This window comes from Delphinus delphis, chromosome 8 (genome assembly GCF_949987515.2).
Source record: "Delphinus delphis chromosome 8, mDelDel1.2, whole genome shotgun sequence".
In the NCBI taxonomy this organism is placed as follows: domain Eukaryota; kingdom Metazoa; phylum Chordata; class Mammalia; order Artiodactyla; family Delphinidae; genus Delphinus; species Delphinus delphis.
In genome coordinates, this window is record NC_082690.1 from 49,535,727 (window position 1) to 49,555,290 (window position 19,564).

General features: G+C 39.4%; 1 protein-coding gene across 14 annotated transcripts in view; it reads left to right on the forward strand.

The window, feature by feature from the left end:
- DLG2 (discs large MAGUK scaffold protein 2) overlaps positions 1 to 19,564 on the forward strand; it is a 929,335-nt gene that overhangs the window by 440,107 nt on the left and 469,664 nt on the right. For 11 of the 14 annotated variants that reach the window (XR_009520377.1, XM_060018173.2, XM_060018175.2 and 8 more), the window contains exon 9: positions 6,769 to 6,924. The exons of the other annotated variants lie outside the window; for them this stretch is intronic. Coding sequence is in view for 10 of the 11 variants with exons in the window: in XM_060018173.2 (XP_059874156.1) it covers positions 6,769 to 6,924 (156 nt within the window). In the remaining variant the exon portion in view is untranslated. The remainder of the gene's footprint in view (positions 1 to 6,768; positions 6,925 to 19,564) is intronic. 14 annotated transcript variants of the gene reach the window in all.

Sequence of the window (19,564 nt, forward strand, 5' to 3'; positions counted from 1 at the left end):
GTAAAGTGAGTCACTCTTCCTGTACCTTCCTTTGACCTCCTATCTTCAGGTGTCATACAGATGAGTATTTACAATCACCATCACTGTCATCATCATCACTGTATTTAACTCGTCTCTGGTACAGGGCTGGGAGTTAGGGTGTGGCAAGTGAAACACACAGGTCAAGTGCAACATTTAAGGGGGGTACCAGAAAACTCAGTAATTTAGATAATAATATTTTAATACAGTATTTTAGAAAATAAAAGTAATGCAAAGTGAACAAAATTTTAAAGACAGGATCAGCATGGTATTGGTCTCAGGTTCAAGCATTTGTCTTTTATTTTTGAGTGGCATAGTCTAATTGAGGTGATCTGAAAAGGACAATGAAAACAAAGTACCTGTTTCATTTTCACTCTTTTGATTGCAAACAAAAGATCTGACCTAAGCTCCAGTAAGGAAATACGGTAGGATGTGATAGTTGATTTTCATTATACAACTGATGTCATATGGGAACCAGCAGAGAAGTTCAGTAGCATGAACCTTAATAGCCCCCTTAAAAAATGAACCCAGACCGTTATTTTGGATTCAAGAAACTGCTAGATACTTTGCACAACAGAACTTGGTGCTCTATACTTAATGGGCACAGCTACAGCTACCCTATACCTGTCTGCATCTTTCCCTTCTGCTACCAGTTTACAATTATTTCCTGCTCCTTTATTCACTTTCCATAATTGGCGTTGACTTTTTTGAGCACTACCGTACAAGCCATGGTTGCAGAGTCAGGGGTCCAGTCCTGGTCCAAGCAGCTTTGGCTAGGGAGGGGACTGAGTTGGGTTGGAGTCAAGTGGAGCAAATGGGAAGGAGCAGTTGCAGGCAAGGTAATTTTCCTTAGAATAGGGTTAGGTGAAGCACCTGCCTCTAATACACCAGCATTGTGGACTCTAGCAATTGAAACTGCCCCCAGAAAGCAGAACAAATAGCAAGCGCTAATGGTGTTCCGAGAAAAGAAAGATCACCAAGGGCCAGGGTGTGCTAATTATATGCTATAAGAGCCTGCAATTATAAACCCATAGATATGCAAATAAATGCTGATGGCTCAGCACGGGAGACTACAAAGCCATTTATCCATGGCCCCTGATAAGTGGACAGCAAGATAAATGATTTGTTTATAAATTCACTTAGAGATTACACTAATATCTCTAACTACCTTCCCCCCCTTCTGGGGGCATCCACAAAATGAAGAGAGCCAATAGGTACCTTGGATTGGATTTCCATATTCATTACCTTCTGACCTAGGCTACTCTGGAGGTTTGCAGTGGGATAAACAGGCCCTTTCAATTGTGTCTGGCTTTCCCTGTGACACTTCTTTACTGCATACATTGGAAGTGATGGTGACATCTGTTCTTGCCACCCAGATCCCCGTGACAGCTCATAAGTTGGCGTTTCTTGTCTGTCTGGCAGAGAGGTCACAGAGAATATAACTGCAGGGAAATACTAAGGATGCTGTCTGCTGGCATTAGGCTTTATGGAACTCAAGGCTGAGAAGCCTCTGAGGGGCCCCGAGCTTGTGGGGTGACTCTCACAGGAAGTGAGAGCAGGCATTGCTGTGGCCAGACTTGCACATACATGAAGCCCATCCCTCTGAGAGTTGATAAACTGTGCACACCAAGTATTTAAAGCTGCCAGTTCCTAGTATTGAAATAAAGAAGTAATTTGAGATCATTAAAAAAATTTTTAAAAAGAAAAATACCTGTCAGTTCCTGACAATTTTGGAGTTTCTGTCCTTCCGTCATCTAACCTGTAGTTAATGATGGTCTAAAAATTTTAAACCTAGTTAGGCGATTCAGAATAACTTAGGGCTTCTTGAAAATGCCAGAAGTCTTTCTTCATTTCTCTCAGTGGAGAATGTTTATAAAAAAATCTATATCTATACCTATAGATATACATCTCCATCCATTCATTCCAAGAGACATTTCTAAAGTACCTACTATGTGCCATTTCCTATGTTCAGACAGTAGTAGTAGTTACTGGATATTTTACTGTGGCTGGTATAGTACGTAACACATAATAGAATTCTAGGACTGTAATAAAGCTAGCAGATAGAAACCTTCAAATGTGAACCCCATCTTTATGTCACGTAAAAGGAGATTCTCGCTGATATTTTTAATTTAGTTGTTTGGTTGCATGAGGACTTTGTCAGTGTTTCAAGAAGTCTTGGTCAAGCCTGTCAAGTGTTTTGTCATGTTTTGGTGTTTTTTCATCTACCCATCTTCTGAGATATCAAGTGTTCTCACAATCAAGAAAAGAAACTGGATTTGATATGTCTACTCTTTAGCCAGTGACTGTACAAAATAACATGCAAAAAAACAGAAAAGGAATCAAAGCTGAGTGATAGGTAAAAATAAGCCTGCAATACGCGTAGCTGTATCTCTTTTGATTGACTTTGATAAAACTTTGAATCAAGAGTAATTAAGCTTAGGCAAAGAATCAATCCACTATGAAACAATCTGGAAGTGACTTTCTAAAATCCAAGATATTTAAGCCTGCCCCAAACACCAAATCTTCTAAATATGTGAGTTGTGAAATAATATTATGGTCATAAAATGGTTCCAAAAAATATAGGTAAAAGGCTCACAAGTTCAGCACTGAATGGTGTGCTGGACCTCGTTTTTTTTTTTTTTGTTTTTTTTTTTGTCTTGAATTTATTGTAGAGTTCAGAGACTAAAACGTTTTCCCTAATTTAGATGAGTACAATACAGGTAGGATTTTTTTTTCTTAAGGTATGTATGTATTAGCCAGCTTTGATTCTGATAATTTGTCTCAAAATATAGTGCTACCAAGGTAAGAAGACTAGAAGAAAATTGGTAACATCATTTTCTTGGTCTGTGGACTGACTGAGAAAATTGAATAAGCTCTTTAGGCAGAAAGTGCAATGTTACTGAAATGACATCACCATGACAATGTTCTATGGCCTCAAGGAAGTCATTGATTCCTTTATTCTTAGGCCCTGGGCTGGCAGTTTAGATCAGCTACCATTTTTTTTTTAACATCTTTATTGGAGTATAATTGCTTTACAGTGGTGTGTTAATTTCTGCTTTATAACAAAGCACATCAGCTATACATATACATATATCCCCATATCTCCTCCCTCTTGTGTCTCCCTCCCACCCTCCCTATCCCACCCCTCTAGGGGGTCACAAAGCACTGAGCTGATCTCCCTGTGCTATGCGGCTGCTTCCCACTAGCTATCTATTTTACATTTGGTAGTGTATATAAGTCCATAGCACTCTCTCACTTCGTCCCAGCTTACCCTTCCCCCTCCCCATGTCCTCAAGTCCATTCTCTACATCTGCGTCTTTATTCCTGTCCTGTCCTGCCCCTAGGTTCTTCAGAACCATTTTTTTTTCGGATTCCATATATACGTGTTAGCATACAATATTTGTTTTTCTCTTTCTGACTTACTTCACTCTGTATGACAGACTCTAGGTCCATCCACCTCACTACAAATAACTCAATTTCATTTCTTTTTATGGCTGAGTAATATTCCACTGATGTAACATATGTGCCACATCTTCTTTATCCATTCATCTGTCGATGGACACTTCAGCTACCATTTTATATATGTATTTTTTTTAATAAAGATTCAGTGGGTTCTCTAAATAGCCAGGGGTTCTAAATTATATAGTCAGAAAATAACATTCTTTAAATTTTTCTCTGTACAAAGAAAGTGTTATTTGGACTTCTGATAGAGTTAAGTGTATTAGTACCTTATGGTAGGCCCTATCTGTAGTTATTTCTTTGTATTAGATGATCAGTCTTACATTTTGTGGGAGTATATCAGTTAATATTAAGTCCTATTTATAAAACAAAAAATTACACTCGCTTAAACAAGATAGTTTATTTTTATACAAAGAAGATGTCCAGAGTAGGTAGTCCAGAGTTGGTATAGTATCACTCCATGTCATCAGTGACACAAGCTCTACAATTATGCTCTACAATCTGTATCGTTTGCCTTCATTCTCAAGGTTGCTTCATGGTCCAGTGTGATTGTTGAAGCTCCAACCATCATATCTGGGTTCCAGGTCAGCAGAGGGAGGACGTGGGAGAGAATACAATTGCAGGGGTCTCAGCTAAAGTAGCTTCCCTTTAAGCAGCCATCTCAGGAATCCCACAACCACATCCATCTACAAGGCTGAGAAATAAAGTCTTTATTACAGGAAAAGTGCCCAATGAAAAAGTTGCTATCTATTAATAAGAAAAAAGGATAAGAAATAAGAAATAGGAAAAATTAATGTTTGGGAAGCAATCCAGCCATCTCTGCCACAGTGGCTCTGTTTCAGCGTGGAAAAATTGGAGAATAAAAGCAGGTCCTCTTGTGATCACCTACCCAGAATCATTCCCATAGAGCTCATGCATGCCTCTTCATTTCTTATTTAATTCATATTTATGCAGCCTATTAATACAAAGCTTTTTCCAAGCTGAATTTTTGTGTAGACAACACATTTTAGGTACAAATAAGACTGTGATCTCCCAAGGCAACTTTAACCAGAATCATGAGTCTTTCTGTCTCTAAAACTATGGGAAATGTACATTAATCTTCATAAAGCTGAGTATATCAACAAAGCAAAAACAGACCCCCTCCCCCCAAATCAAACAATAGTCAATCTGACTATTTTAAAAGATGTGTTTCAGTGGCTAACTAAAAGTATCTTTCCTTTTACATTACTTCCCACAGTGTGAATTACTTATAAAAACTGATTTAAAAACAAAAAACTTTTTAAGAATGATTTTGCAGCTGCCTTTTTTAAGGGCTGGTGTTTACCATTATAAATTATGTGTGTGTATCATTGATAAACAGAAATTTACAAGCTTACTAGATTTTTTAAAAAATAGAGCACTTGTCTTCCCTAAGAATAGATTCCCTAATGTAAGAAAAAAGTCTGGCTCTTTTATTTTAAAAACCTTTAATTCTTCTTGTAAATGTTACAGGGTTAGCCACTGGGATAGAACAAGCCAAAGTACTTCATTTTACCACTGAGATAGTTATTCTGGGGGACAAAATAGGCCTCCAGATTCCTCCTGCCTACTCCTCAGCCCTTCTACTGTGTTATACAAAATAAACAGATCAAGGAATCTCTTTCCATGTGGTGGAAAGCTTTGTGTTAGAGAAGAATCCAAGTCTCTAGACAGTATGTCTAAGCCATGATTGGCCATAGTAATATTATAAACTAGGTAGTTTGTTTTTAATGCTTTGTTTATCCTCCTTTCTTCCCTGTTCTCCATCCTCAGTCAGTTCAGGAAGCATTGACTGAGCACCTGTTATACATTAGAGGCCATGTTGGGGGCTAGGGCTACAGAAACACAGACTGTGCCCTCACTGAGTTCACCACCTACGCTTCCTGTGCCTTTGTTCAGGCACGTGGCCACCAACATGGCCTCTGGTGTCTTGTGGCCCTTAGGGGCGCTATCTGCCTCCCCTGGGTATGACCTCATGGGTATCGCCTGGTTTCCTGACACGCTCCTTACCTTCCCGGCTAAGCCTACCCTTCCTTGGTCCATGGCCCAGACTGCCAGTAGTACTTCCATTTAAGTTCCGATCTTTCCATTCTTACCTTATTGGAAAGGTATTGGTAGTAATTGCAGACCATGTGTTTAAAAAGTGGCGAATAGAGTTGTGAAAAAACTGTTTTAATAACCAAGGACTTTGTTTTTACATGGATCTGTGACCAAAAATTGTAGAAAAGTTTACCCAGTCATACTATGCATGTTTGTAAATAGCAGCTGTAACAATGTTGCTATTTTAGATAATGTTACAGTATCCCTAGATGAATTCACTTAATAGAAATTTTGCTAAAATGATTATCCTCTTTGTAGAAAACTTTCTGAAGTCAATTATTGGGGGACAAACTCTGAATAAATATATGGAGGAACCACTCAGGTCATATAACCTATTAGATTCCTGGGTAAGACCAACCCCCTCAAGGCACCAAAAAAAAAAAAAACCGCAATATAAATGTGGGAAGTTGTATTCATTTATTCATTCATACATACAGTCAACAAATAGTTAATAGAATATGTACTGTGTGCCAGACTGTATTTTAAGTGGTTAACAAAATAAACGTAGTCTCTCTCCTCATAGAATTTATGGTGTAGTGAGAGTGACAATAAAAATTTGAAATAAACAAAAAAATTATTTCATGCCGAGAAAAAATATTATGAAGTATGAATAGGTGCTGTGAAAAGTAACAGGGTGTCCCGGCCAAAGTGGTCGGGGAAGGTCTCTGAAGTTCACATTTAAGATGAGATTCAACAAGGGGGGAAAGTGGGGTGTGTGTGTGTGTGTGATGAATTGGGAGATTGGGATTGACATGTATACACTAATATGTATAAAATGGATAACTAATAAGAACCTGCTGTATAAAAATATAAATAAAATTAAGAAAAGAAAAAAAAAAAGATGAGATTCAAGTTTAAGAAGGAGCCATGCCAGAGAATCCCAAAGTCTGGCATTTCAGACTGGCTTATCCAAAAGGATATAGCATTTAAAGGATGATTATAACTCTACTGAGGTATCTGACACATGGGTTTTAGTCCTGCCACATGTCAGCCAAAGTTCTAATTCCTGAGCTGAGAACCTGTTTCCTGAAGAGACTCTTAACTCAGGCCTGATGAAGCCCAGGGCATTGTCTGGGTTGTTCACTTTGGAGTATGGTGAAATGCTGCTAGTTGCACAGTTGTTTAGCGTGTGTGCTAACCATGCATCTCTTTGTCTGCCTCTTGTATCACCAGGCCTCCGGAACCTGTTTACAGCACTGTGAACAAACTGTGCGATAAGCCTGCTTCTCCCAGGCACTATTCCCCTGTTGAGTGTGACAAAAGCTTCCTTCTCTCAGCTCCCTACCCCCACTACCACCTAGGCCTGCTCCCTGACTCTGAGATGACCAGGTACTGCATGCACTTCCTCACTTCATCTTCTCAAATTGCATGTGCTTCCAAAAGGATGAATGGGTAGAATCCACCTCTGCTTACTTGTCTTGCACTCTACATCTTCCTCAGGGTGGAAAGATGTTCTGCTTCCTTGGGGCAATGGGAGAAATTAAGAACATTGACTTTTTCTTTCTAGTGTGATCACAGAGCACTTACACATGATCACATGACGCTCTAAATGTTCTTGATTCCCATGCATTTTTTTTTTTAACATCTTTATTGGAGTATAATTGCTTTACAATGGTATGTTAGTTTCAGCTTCACAACAAAATGAATCAGTTATGTATATACATATATTCCCATATCTCTTCCCGCTTGCGTCTCCCTCCCCATGCATTTTTAATAAGGTATTATATTTTTCCAGAAGAATTAATTCTGAAATTTAATTAGCACTATTTTCCTCATACAGAAGGATGAAAGAGAACATTTACTGAATACATTTTTGATTAATACATTTTGAATAATAATACTGTGCTCCATGCATAACAGCCTAAGAAGTAGATACTATTACTGCCGTTTAATATTTTAACTAAATTATTAAATTAATACCACCATTTAACTGACTCCTTGAGGTATTAAACAACTCATCCAAAACTACAGAACTAGTTGGTTCTAACTAACCACAAAGAACATAATCTTCACCTTTACAGTATGTTAACATCTGTTATCTTATTTAGTTACTCCCATTTTATATAAGAAAACTGAAGTTCAGAGAAGTTAAGGCAGTTCCCTCAGTATGATATTGCCAATAGCTGTGGAGTCCAGATTTGATCTTAGAATGTTTTGAGTTTTTCCACAATTTGTAAACAAACTGTTCTAAGTCTGAAGGTTGGACATAATTCTGCATTATAATTCTAAAGCATATGTATGACAGATAATAAAACCCTATCTTCCTGTAGCAGTCAGAGAGAGAGAAAGAAAAAGAGAATACAATGTTCCGTAAGGTAGTTCCAATTTAGTTTAAAGTGGGGAGATCTCAACTGTGATGTTTCTACATGTAATGGGGTGCTTATATTGTTATGTTTTCAGACAGAATATCTTCATATGTCTTCATAATATTATTAGGACTGAGAAAATACAGATTTTAGAGTGATTCATAGTGAAGAGGGTCTCCTTAGAACATCATCTCTGTCTTTGGAGATTTTCAAAGAATAAGTTTAGAAGTCAATTATTTGCCTCTCTAGGGGAGTTCAGTAATTTTAAGTTATATCTAACATTTCTAGAAATAGATGAGAAACATAGTTTTGGCTATGTAATCAGCTGGGGCATTTTCACTAATTTGCAACAGGTAAAGCCTAATAGCTTTGCTTGTTTTAAAATTCTTTATAAATATTAATTAAATCCTCCTATACTTTTAACAAATTATAAAAACTTTTTCTTGGTATAGTGAACAATACAATTTTGAAGCTAAGAGGGCAAAGTCACCATAGCCATAGGGAAGGGAGAAGGAACACACACACCTACAATAACGACTTTCTAGTAATTATGCATCTATAAATAGTCAGCTACATAAAGGCAGCTAACATTTATTGAGCTCTTCCTGTGTGCCAGGCGTGTTGTTGAGCACTTCTTACAAATTATTTCTCCTAACCCTGACAATCACCTTATGAGGTAGATGTTATCATTATCTTTGCTTTACAAATACAAAAGTCGGGGCTTGAGAAGTTACCTGACATGCCCACGATCAGCCACCAGTAAGTGGCAGGGCTGGGATTCAAACCCAGGTGACCACTAGCACCTGCATAGGCATAGGCATGACGGCCCAGACGTCTTTGCTTGCTGGAAAAATTCTCCACCCATTTCTCTTTGTCTTTCCTTTCTCTATTTTTATCCTGCCTGCTCATCTCCCTTCATCTGGCTCAGTGTCAATGAATCTTTTTTTTTTTTAACCCGTGTTCTTTTTTGATGAACACAAGAATTACATTCCTTGCCTCCCACTGGGGATTGTGATGTATCCCTTCCTAAAAACTCACCAATAAGTGGATGACAGAATCTACCTTTTGTATGGACCCACCAGATATGATTCTTCTCCATTTACTTTCTGTAATCTGTATTATGAAAACCACAGGGTTTTTTCCCCCAATTTTTTTTTAAAAATTGCAGTATAATGTTGAATATGTGTTTTTCGTATTACACACCCTCAGCAGTCCTGATATGCACTAGTCCCCACCCTCACCCTTCATCTTCCCTTTGGGAATTCTATTTTCTATTTATTCTCATTCTGTCCCTATCCTTTTCCCTATTCTTTCCTTTCCTTTTCCATACTTTTTCATATTTATTTCTAGAAAAATGTCACACACACACAGACACACCCATTTTAGTGGCATTGCCACCAATACACTGATACTGAAATTCTTGATTTCTCCCCCACTTTGTTCCCCTTCCACACTTGTCCAACTCAGTAAATGGCACATATATTTACTCCACTGCCCAAGCCAAAACTTGAAAATCACACGTCGCACTTTGTTTTCCCTCACACCCATCATTCAGTCTGTCTTCAAGTCCTGTTGATTCTACCTCTGAAATATATCTCAAATCTATTAATTCTCCTCTACTTGTTTTTCCACCGCTTTAATCCAAGCCTCCATCATCTTCCACCTATAATAGTCTCCTAATTGGTCTCACCCCTTCCACTTTTGTCCTCCTCTTTTAGTCTCAGTGCAGCCAAAGTGATCTGTTAAAAATACAGATCAGATCGCTCTCTCTCCTTTGCATTAGGATAAAATGCAAAGTCATTAACATGGCATCCAGGCTGTGCATGATCAAGCCGCTGCCTGCCTCTTAAACATCTCATGTCACTCTTCCCTTTGCTGAACACACTGTTCACACCAGCCTTCCTTTTCTTCACAAAATGCACTGAATCTCTTCCTGTCTCAAGCGCTTCACACATGCTCATTCCTCAAACTGAAAAGCCCTTCCTAAACTTTGCCTGATTAACTTCTGGTCATCTTAGGTCTAAGTTTAACTTGTACTTCCACAGAGAAGCTCCTTGAAAAAGGAAATCAGGTCCTCTACTCTATTCTCTCTCTCTCTTTTTTCCCATATGACTCAAGCAATTTATAATTGTACATTTATGTGATTTTTAAACCAAATGCCTATCTCACGCTCTGTGCTGCAAGGTCAATGAGTGAAACGTTGTCTATTTTGTTCACCGCTAACACTTAGCCCAGTGCTGGCACAGCAGGAGCTGAGAATTACTGCGTGCCTAATTAACGTGGAAATAAGATCTGAAGACAAGCAAACAGATACCTGTTTCAGGAACAGGTCATGGCTCAAGCTGTGCTTTACCCATTTTTTTTACCTCCATGAATGAATGAATCCATGCATGGAAACAAATAACAAACTAGAACTAATTTTGTGTATTTCACTTTCACCTTCAATTTTCTTGACGGTCAGTGTCTACATTACAGATTGATTAGGTAGCTCTCAGCTCTTCATGAAGACTGGGCAATTCCTTTCAGAGATTATTTACTTCCTCTCCAATGGGAAATACCTCTCTGAGCAGATGTTTCTTGAAATACAGCCAGTAATTCAGGGGACAAGTTCAAAGATTCTAGTTCCATTTATGACACCATCACTTGCTTTTTCCACTGTGACCTTGAATAACTTAAAGAATATCAGAGGTAGGTGAGAACTGAGAGTTAGATAGACAAGCCCTTATCCAACTCTGTTAATGATGAGCAACCCAATCCATTGTCTTCATGGGCCCACGTCTTACTTCTGCTCATGGTAAAATAAAAGTATTTAGGGATCTTCTGCCCTACAAAGAATATTATAAGAAAATATCAATTCATTCAATCGAGATTTATCAAGCACTGACAAAGTGCAAAATATTATACTAAGGACAACCTTTTACAAATATGTAAATTGAAGAGGCCAACCAAAAATTTTGAAGAAATGCCTAATCTTTAAGTTGCAATATGTGCTAATATATATTTTTCAGGGCATTTGAGAAATTCCCCAGTCTATTTCAGAAGTATGCCCATATTGATATAGTAATTACAGTCTCAGATGATGATGTAAGCTAGTTCTGTGAAAGTTAGCCCGTGAACCACGCTTCCCTGTGTACCAGTTAATCTCTAATTAGCATTCATAAAAATGGAGGCAAGTCAGCAAAAGCAGGGAGTCAGTCGTCTGTATTCTCTGCCTTTTGAATACCCAAGTTCTCAGCTCTTTGAACTGATAGCAAATATTCAGGGATGGATTAATTGTATACACAATTTACTTCTATAACATCATGTAAAAGAAAACAGAGAAGTTATAAGTTTTCCTTAGCAAAGCATTTTAAATTACTTGGCAAAGTGTCAGCTCCTAAGGCTGCAGATTATGTTTAGAGTAATTGACTTTTCAGATCTTGCAAAAGCAAGAAATGGGCAGAGCCTGGAATAAAACTAAAATTTGGAGCTCTATGAAAAACAAATGGGATTGCTGTGAGGCTCCTGCTTATCCAGTATATCTTTTTCTTTAAGAAAAAAAAAAAAAAAGATGTAGTTTTTGATGTTGTAGTTGGTTTTTCTACTTTGGGAAAATGGTAAGTTATTCAGCTTTTAATATTCCTGGGGCAAGGAAAATCATATTCTTGCCTGTTTTCTCGACATACGGCATATTTTCATTTGTCCTTTTACATAATTGGTCCTAATTATTGTTTTGTCGTTGATAAACAGAGACTGAGATAAACCAGATGAAGGCTAATTAAAATATGTGGGCAGATTTGGGATAGGAAATGGACTCTGAAGTATTAGGTGATCATAAAACATCTTTACTCCTTGAAGAGATGTATTCATGGGACTTCTACTAGGTCACCAGAGATTAACCTGGATGCTAGGGATTTAAAGGTGAATAAGACACGGTCCTTCCCCTTAAGCAGTTCAACATGTAAGTGGAGAATTCATTACTGTGCATTCTGATGTATATCTGCTAAAGGCCCTTGGTTTCTCCAGTGTACTTAGTCTCTAGGTAACTAAAAGAAGACTATTATAAGAGGTACTGATGGGAGCAAACATGCACTCAGACTGTCCCTTCTGCGAAGGTGTGAACTTACACATATACACAGGAATCTTCCCCACTCACACCTTATGTTATTAATTCCTAGTCATTTAGAAGAACCATTCTGACTAGGAAACTTAACCTTATCTTTTCATAGGTCCATCTGCTAGATTAGTTTCTAACAATTTTCTACAGGGCTCAGAATCCATGTCTATAATTCACTCCTTGTGTAGAAATCAAAGTTGGCAGCCTCAAGCCATTCCTAGTTTGGGAACACAGAGCAAGATCTTTCTCTTACAAGATTTCAGCCATATGGCAAAGTTATGGTGGCCTGTCTTTGGCAAGCGTTCTCTTCTTATAAAATATTAGAAAATGTATCTATTAATGTTTTAACTGTCTCAAAGTCTATAAACCCAAAATCAAATATAACTTCTAGACATAATAATGCTATCCTAAAAGTACACGTGAGTCTCTAAAGGTAAACAGAGGAGGAATCATCTAACTCAGCCTCTGCTTTTCTTAAAGTTGTCTCAAAGACACTGAGCTCATCGGTCAGATGAGGGAAGAAGTATGTTGCAGGTAAAAGGAATAGCACAGAGTTAAGCCTCATGATGTGTACAAGCACAGGGCACTCTGGAACAACCAGTAGTTCTGTGTGGCTAAGGGTTATTGGGTGGGTGATAAAGTTGGAGCTGCAGGCAGCTACAGTTCATAGAGGGTGTTCCTTGCCAAGCTGAAGATTTTGAACTTCATCCTGTAAGCAGCGAGGAGTTTGAATGCTGAGCAAAGACATAATTCAACTTGTGTTTTTAGAAAGATCACTCTGTCTGCTGTGTGAGAAGAGTTGGAAGGCAGGGAGACTAGTTAGCATATCGAGTAGGGTTGAAATCATGAAGAACTAAACTGAAGCTATGGCGATGGAGAGATACAAATAGATACAGAATTAATTATCAAATAGATTGGGTGGTACTTAGTGATTGACTGATTCAAGGGGAAGACTTTTCTGGCTTGGAGTATTCATGAGATGGTGATTGCATCATCTCCCCTTGGAGACAGGGGGCACTGTTGTCCACAATAAGTATATTTAAACATAAAACTCTGTAGAGGGAAACTCAGTGGAAGGAAAGGGAGGCAAAGTATATGAGGAGGTCTCTTGTTTGAAATGAAGGCAACCTGATGTTGTAGAGGAGCCAGGGATTGTGTCCAGACTGTCTAGGTTTGAGGCCTTCTTCTGGGCATTAACTCACCAGAAAAGGGGGAAATTAATCATAGCTGTGCTATTCTCCTCTTAGGGTTGTTGTGAGGATCCGGGGAAATGGAGCAAGTGAATTTTCGTCTAGGCACTACCTCCATTAGTCATTATTAATTGTTTTCATATGCTTATTCTGTTTTAAAGCCTTGAGCTCATGCATATTTATTTTTGGTGTTATCACAAATCAGGTGAAGAATATTTACCAACACAGGTATATCCCCAGGGGCCAAAAGGAAGCTGTGGATGCTAATTTCTTCTGTCATTCTTAGTGGCAGCATCCTTGTCACCACAGGCAAAGTCATATATTTTCCCTTTTATCATTGCATGTATAGTCTCCCCGTAAAAGGTGGCATATTTCTAAAGCCACGTGCGACTTCACGCATGTATAATTTTCTTTTTTTAATCTACTCACATAGCAGTATTTCTAGACCGCACGTACCTTTTTAGGAACGTAGACAAAATGACAGCTAGAGCACAGATTAGTAGCCAGGCACTTTCCGTGTGCACCTTCTTGTTTCTAACAATCGCGACAACTCTGTAGAGGGTGAGTTTTGATGTAGCAAACGGAAGAGCCAGGACTCCAGCCAGGGCTTTCCCACGGCCAGGCGCCTGCTCTCAGGGATCCTTAATCCCTCTCGCACTCACCGCAGCTTCTCACTCAGGCCCCCACGTCTTATGTCCACAGTGCCACAAATCTGTGGATCCTGAAAGCAATTCAAGCCTTGTTCACACGACGTAATCTGGGAAATGCACCATTAAAAGAAGAAAGAAGATGCTTAACAAATCATTGACCTTCTTATGCCCTTAAAAGGCTGAGATAATTTGAAAGCGTTCTTAATTTCATTTTTAATTAAAACCAGGAGAGGAAACCCTCCGGGCATGGCTCTTAAAGCCCGACTCCTTCCGGAGTTTCTGCAGCAGCTTCTTCTTCAAAGGCCTTCGCTGCCTTTTTGAAGTAGGTGATCACTAAACCCAACTGGAATTAAGCAAACTAAGGAGAGATTAATGACTCCCACAGAGTCACAGAGGCGGCTCTTGCCACATTCCGTTTTACAGCCTCTTCTCTGTGCAGTGTGATATATGCAAGGATTCACACCGAAAGAAACACCCCTTGCTTTAAAAGTAATGCATTTTCTATGTAGATCCTTCTTAAAAAACATGCCATTTACTGTTTCCCTTCACTTTTGTTCTTATATTAGGGAGGAGGTATTCTTTCATTAAGATTTCAAGAATTTTTTTTAAAGCACATTTCAAATTACATCATATAGTGTAAAGGAGGAAGGCAGGCCAGGGTACTTACCCTCTTCCTAAAACTCTCCATTACTCTTCACAACAACCCTAGTAGGTCCAGAGAGGGAGTCTCAGGAGAGCTGGGAAATGCACCCAGATTGATCTTATTCCAAAATTCCTGTTCTGAGACATTCAAATAACTCTCTGTGATGCAACAATCTAAACTGACTCGACTTGCTGTTTCTAAAAAGCCAGATTACTTATCTACCTGAGACGTTATGGATATTTTCCCTCAGTTTTAGTACATTCTTTTTGTTTTGGGAGCAATCTTTGTATCTACTTTAGTAAATCATTGTATTATTGGGCAGCAGTAAGAAACTGAAGAATAAGCATAATTTCAAAAGCATTTCTTTATGGAGGCAAAGTAGCTGTGAGAAAATGCTATGCAAAATCACTAAAGCAACCAATTATAGGAACTCAGAAAGAATCAAGACAGTAACATTAAACCATAACACCCACAGCATAGATACAAATTAAAACTGCTAAGTGTACTGAGCGCTTTTATATGCCAGGCACTTTTCCAAACTTTTATATGTACTAACTAATTTTATCCTCATGACAGTCTCTGGGGTAGGTATGATTATTCCAATTTTATAGAAAACTATGGTTACGTATTTAACTAACAAATGGAAACAATGGGGTGAGATTGTTGAAACAATATATCAGGACATACTTAGACTATTAATTTCATTAGAGCGAGGGTTTTGCTGTTTTATTTACTGTTGGATTCCCTGTGCCAAAAATGATTTCTGGCATGTAGTCCTAACAGTAATAGTGGTGATGATGGTGATGAAGCGGAAGGAGGAGAAGAAAACAATCACTGTCACTTATATAATCTTATTACCTGCCGGGCTGCACTTTCTACAAATTAGCTCATTAATCCACACAGCAATCCAAGAAGGCATGTGTTATCATTATCCCCATTTTGCAAGTGAAGAAACTGAGGTCTGGAGAGGTTAAGTGACCTAAGGTCACTTAGGATTAGGATAGGATTTGAATCTAGCAGGCTGGCACCAGAATCTGTTCTTTTCACATGTGCTCAGTAAATATTTATTGAATGTTATTCTCATCACACATAATACTCCTCAAGCATTAAATTCTGAGGAAAAAAAAGGATACATCATTTAACAATAGTCAAATTTTAATAGATAGGTGGATGGATAGATAATGAATATATGGTTAAGAATCTAGACTCTAGAATCAAAGTGTTAGGGTTTGAATCTTGCCTCCACAAATCCCTAATTATGTAAACTTGAGCAGTTGACAACCACTCTGAGCTTCTGTATCCTCAATCTGTACGATAGCAATAATCGTGGTATCCATTTCATGGGTTGCTGTAAGGATTTAATGAAGTGATACGTAAAGTGTGAAGAGCAGTGCCTGATAAGTATGAACTTCCCTGTTAATGTTAGCTATTTATATGTGTGTGTGTGTGTGTGTAAAATGACATATTATGACCCCCTAAGTAGATACCTCAGGCTGAGGTGGGAATGAATTTTTATTAAAGGACAATTACGAGAGGCTGTTTTCATTCCTAGCCTGATGGTGAGTCCAGTGAATTGTAAAGGGAGATGAATGCTAGGGTTGGCAGTATAGGAGGAAGGGCTGTGCAAGACCGCTTATATTTATACAGAGATCTAAATATTTCAGAATGCAGAATTTTGTTTTCATTAAAGGATCAAAATTTACCTCTCAATGCAGAGAAGGTAAGTCTTCCATTTCCACTCTTTAATTCAGTTCTGTAGACCTTAAGCTCATATGAAGTTTAAAGGATCCCTTGAACAAGGTTTTTAAAGTCAGCAGGGATGTGTGTTCCACACTGAATACTAAAACCTAAGATCACTATATTCCAGAGAAAGTGAGTACATTAGAAAGTAAAGAGGAATTTTATGGTTCGCTTTAAGTGGGGGGAGGGTCTACTGGGCTTAGCTAACCCAGCTAGAGCTTTTGTCTAAATTTAAGAAATGCTCCCCTTCTGCGTTGGGTCTTCGTTGCTGCGTGCGGGCTTTCCCTAGTTGTGGTGCGCGGGGGCTACTCTTCGTTGCAGTGTGCGGGCTTCTCATTGTGGTGGCTTCTCTTGTGGAGCATGGACTCTAGGCGCGTGGGCTTCAGTAGTTGTGGCGCACGGGCTTAGTTGCTCCACAGCATGTGGGATCTTCCCGGACCAGAGATCAAACCCGTGTCCCCTGCACTGGCAGGTGGACTCTTAACCACTGTACCACCAGGGAAATCCCAAAATGCTCCCCTTCTGGATGAAGGACAAAATGTACCGGGCCCCAGTGTGACATGTAAAAGGAGTTCAGATCGGGTTTCAGCCCTAGCTCATTCCCTTGGTCAAGCGTTCTTGTGAACAACCTGCCTAACAGAATGGATTGGCCCAGACTGAAGACAGGGATGAGAATCTATTTCTCTTTGTTATTTCCATCTCTCTCAAATTTATTCTAATGTTCTGCTTCCTTTCTTATGTCTCTGGCATCATTATGAGGATATCACTCTGTCAACCCTATAGGTTTGAAAATAACTAGAGTCTAACACAAGTTCAGAGATGGAAGACACCCTAGAAACAATTTAGTCAAACTTGATATGCTCCAGATGAGGAAACTGCCACTCAGCCCACAAATATGTATTAAATGCCTATTATACGGCTAGTACTTCTGGGGATACACAGTCCAGGCATGGTCAAACACTAGTCTCAGGAGGTTTAGGGACCACTGGGCCCAGAGGGTTTATTTTGTGCATATAATTGACAGCCATTGGTAATGTAAAAAATAATTATTACAGATTGTATTTTTCAAATATATGTGAATTTTACTTAGCTTTCAGCCTTATTTATTCTGGATCCATTCTGCTTTCTCCTAGATACTATATTTATAGGTTTGTGTTCATCGGTTTCTAGGCGTTCAGACCTTTTTCATGTGAAATCTGAAGGTCAAGTGACAGACCAGGTTTCCTTCCAGCTCTCCCCACTCTCATATGATAAGCTACTGGATAAATTCTTACTCTCTTGCTAGCACTGGAATCTATGTTCCTTGTAGGGGGGCCTTAGGCTACACTGGGCATGAGGAAAGGGGCTGTGAGTAAAAACAAAAGTCTCTGACCAGATGTCCACCAGTATAATTGCTGGAATTCTGAGACTCTCCCTTCCTTCTTTGCAGGGCCCTTGGTGACTCATGCGTTGTCCTGAACAACCATTTCCACACTCTTACAAGGCAACCTTTCCCATTGTTTCCCCATAGGATGCCCCTCACTTATGACAAATCACTTAGTCTTCTCACCTTTGTCACTGTCCCAACCCCTTAGAATGATGTCATTTCAGATGTACATCTACTTTTCCACTGCTGTCCACACTGGTGCTCCACACCGAGGCCAGACTTCTAGGAGCTGGGCAGTGTCTGGCAGGGGCGAGATGAGAAGCCTTTCATTTCTACCCTCTACTGGTGCTCTACAACTGGGCATCTTGTGTTACAACACTGAGATCCACGCTTCTGCCTCTTGACAGGTACCACGTGGGACCTCTTGTCACCTGGGGCTTTTGCCCTCAGGCAGGGACTGTTGCCTTCCCTGTTTTTCTTGCCATCTTCCATAGCAGCTCTGTTTCTGTCCCAGCCAGATTCCTTGTCCTGATTTTCATGTTGGAGCCTTTTCCTCTGGGATCCTTGTGACCCATAAAAACAGCTTCTAATCCAGACTCTTTCCCAGCAGAGAAACAAAAAAGACAGACAGACTTTTCTTTGTTGAGCAACTTTAATATTCATTTTCCAGAGCATCAATCCTTTCTCAGAAGATGATCTACTTTTTAAAACCCTGAAGTTAAAAGAAATTACAACAGGAGGGATGGGGATAGTGACTGTGGGAAATCAGGTTGGGGTGGGTGGATGCCTTGTCCAATGATGCTTCAGGCAGCTACTGGCATCCAATTGGTCAAGAGTTCCTAGTAATCTTTGGTCAAAGACTTCCTATAAATCACGGCTCCACAATGCAAGTTGCCTTTCCTGAATCCTCATCTGGGCATGTACTGTCGGTTTCTTCTCTCCCTTCTCTCTAAGAGGCCTCCTAATGTATCCCATGTTCTTGCTGTACCCCTCAATGAGACCTCTCTCACGGAATGTCACGAGACCCCCCTCTGTTTCCTTAGGTCAGCAAGTGGAAATTGACACTTGCTGAATTCACTCAAGATTCAGGCTCTTTCTAACCCCATGTCTGCCATCTTAAGTTGTCACAATATTTAGACCTTTCCTTTTTTCTTTTTAGGTCCAAAGTTAGCTACTGAGGGAGCCGGCAAACAATCTTTAGTTCTTCGTGCACTTCCATCCCATAATACCCAGGGGAATAGTGAACGTCAAGAACAAACCAAGTCTATTTGCAAATTTTCCACTAGTAATAATTCTGTATAAATGAAAACAGGGTGACTCTCTGTCACCTCTTTATGGGTAGGAACAATGCTGTATGTTGTCCATGTGACACATGAGCACACAGTGACACTCAATGGAATGACAAATGGTAGGTGTCCACCTGAAACAGTGACTCACAGCCCAAAGGGTGGGTTTACATTTAGTGGAAGCTCTTCTCCTGGCTGAAGGCAGTGCATGGAAGAGTAGGTATTTGAGAGGAATCCTTCTCTATGGGCCATAGTTCACCCTTATTATCTTGGGAGAAGGTGATACGTACTGTTTTCCCTGAGATTTCTGAGTTAGGCCACAGAAACAGATTTTCTTCATCCTATCTACTGGGCGTTGTAACAGGTGATGTCTACTTTTTGTTAAAGTCTGTTTTATTTGTATTCTACATGTGTCAATGCCAGATGCTCTGGAGAAGTCACGTCATACGTGGATTCCTCCAACATGTGTTAGAGGGTTAGGTCATTGTAATGTGCACTGCTAGGCTTTCAAAGGTGGGATCAAGGTCCAGAGCAAGCAAACCTCTCAGCAACTCTGACTGACACTGTGAAGGGTAATAAAACAAAAATCAATTCAACAAACTTAGAAGATTGAAAAGGAACAGATTAAGACATGCAAAAGGACTTGATTTGCAGCACCAGTCACTCTGTAAGTTTGCTCAGCATGCTAAGTA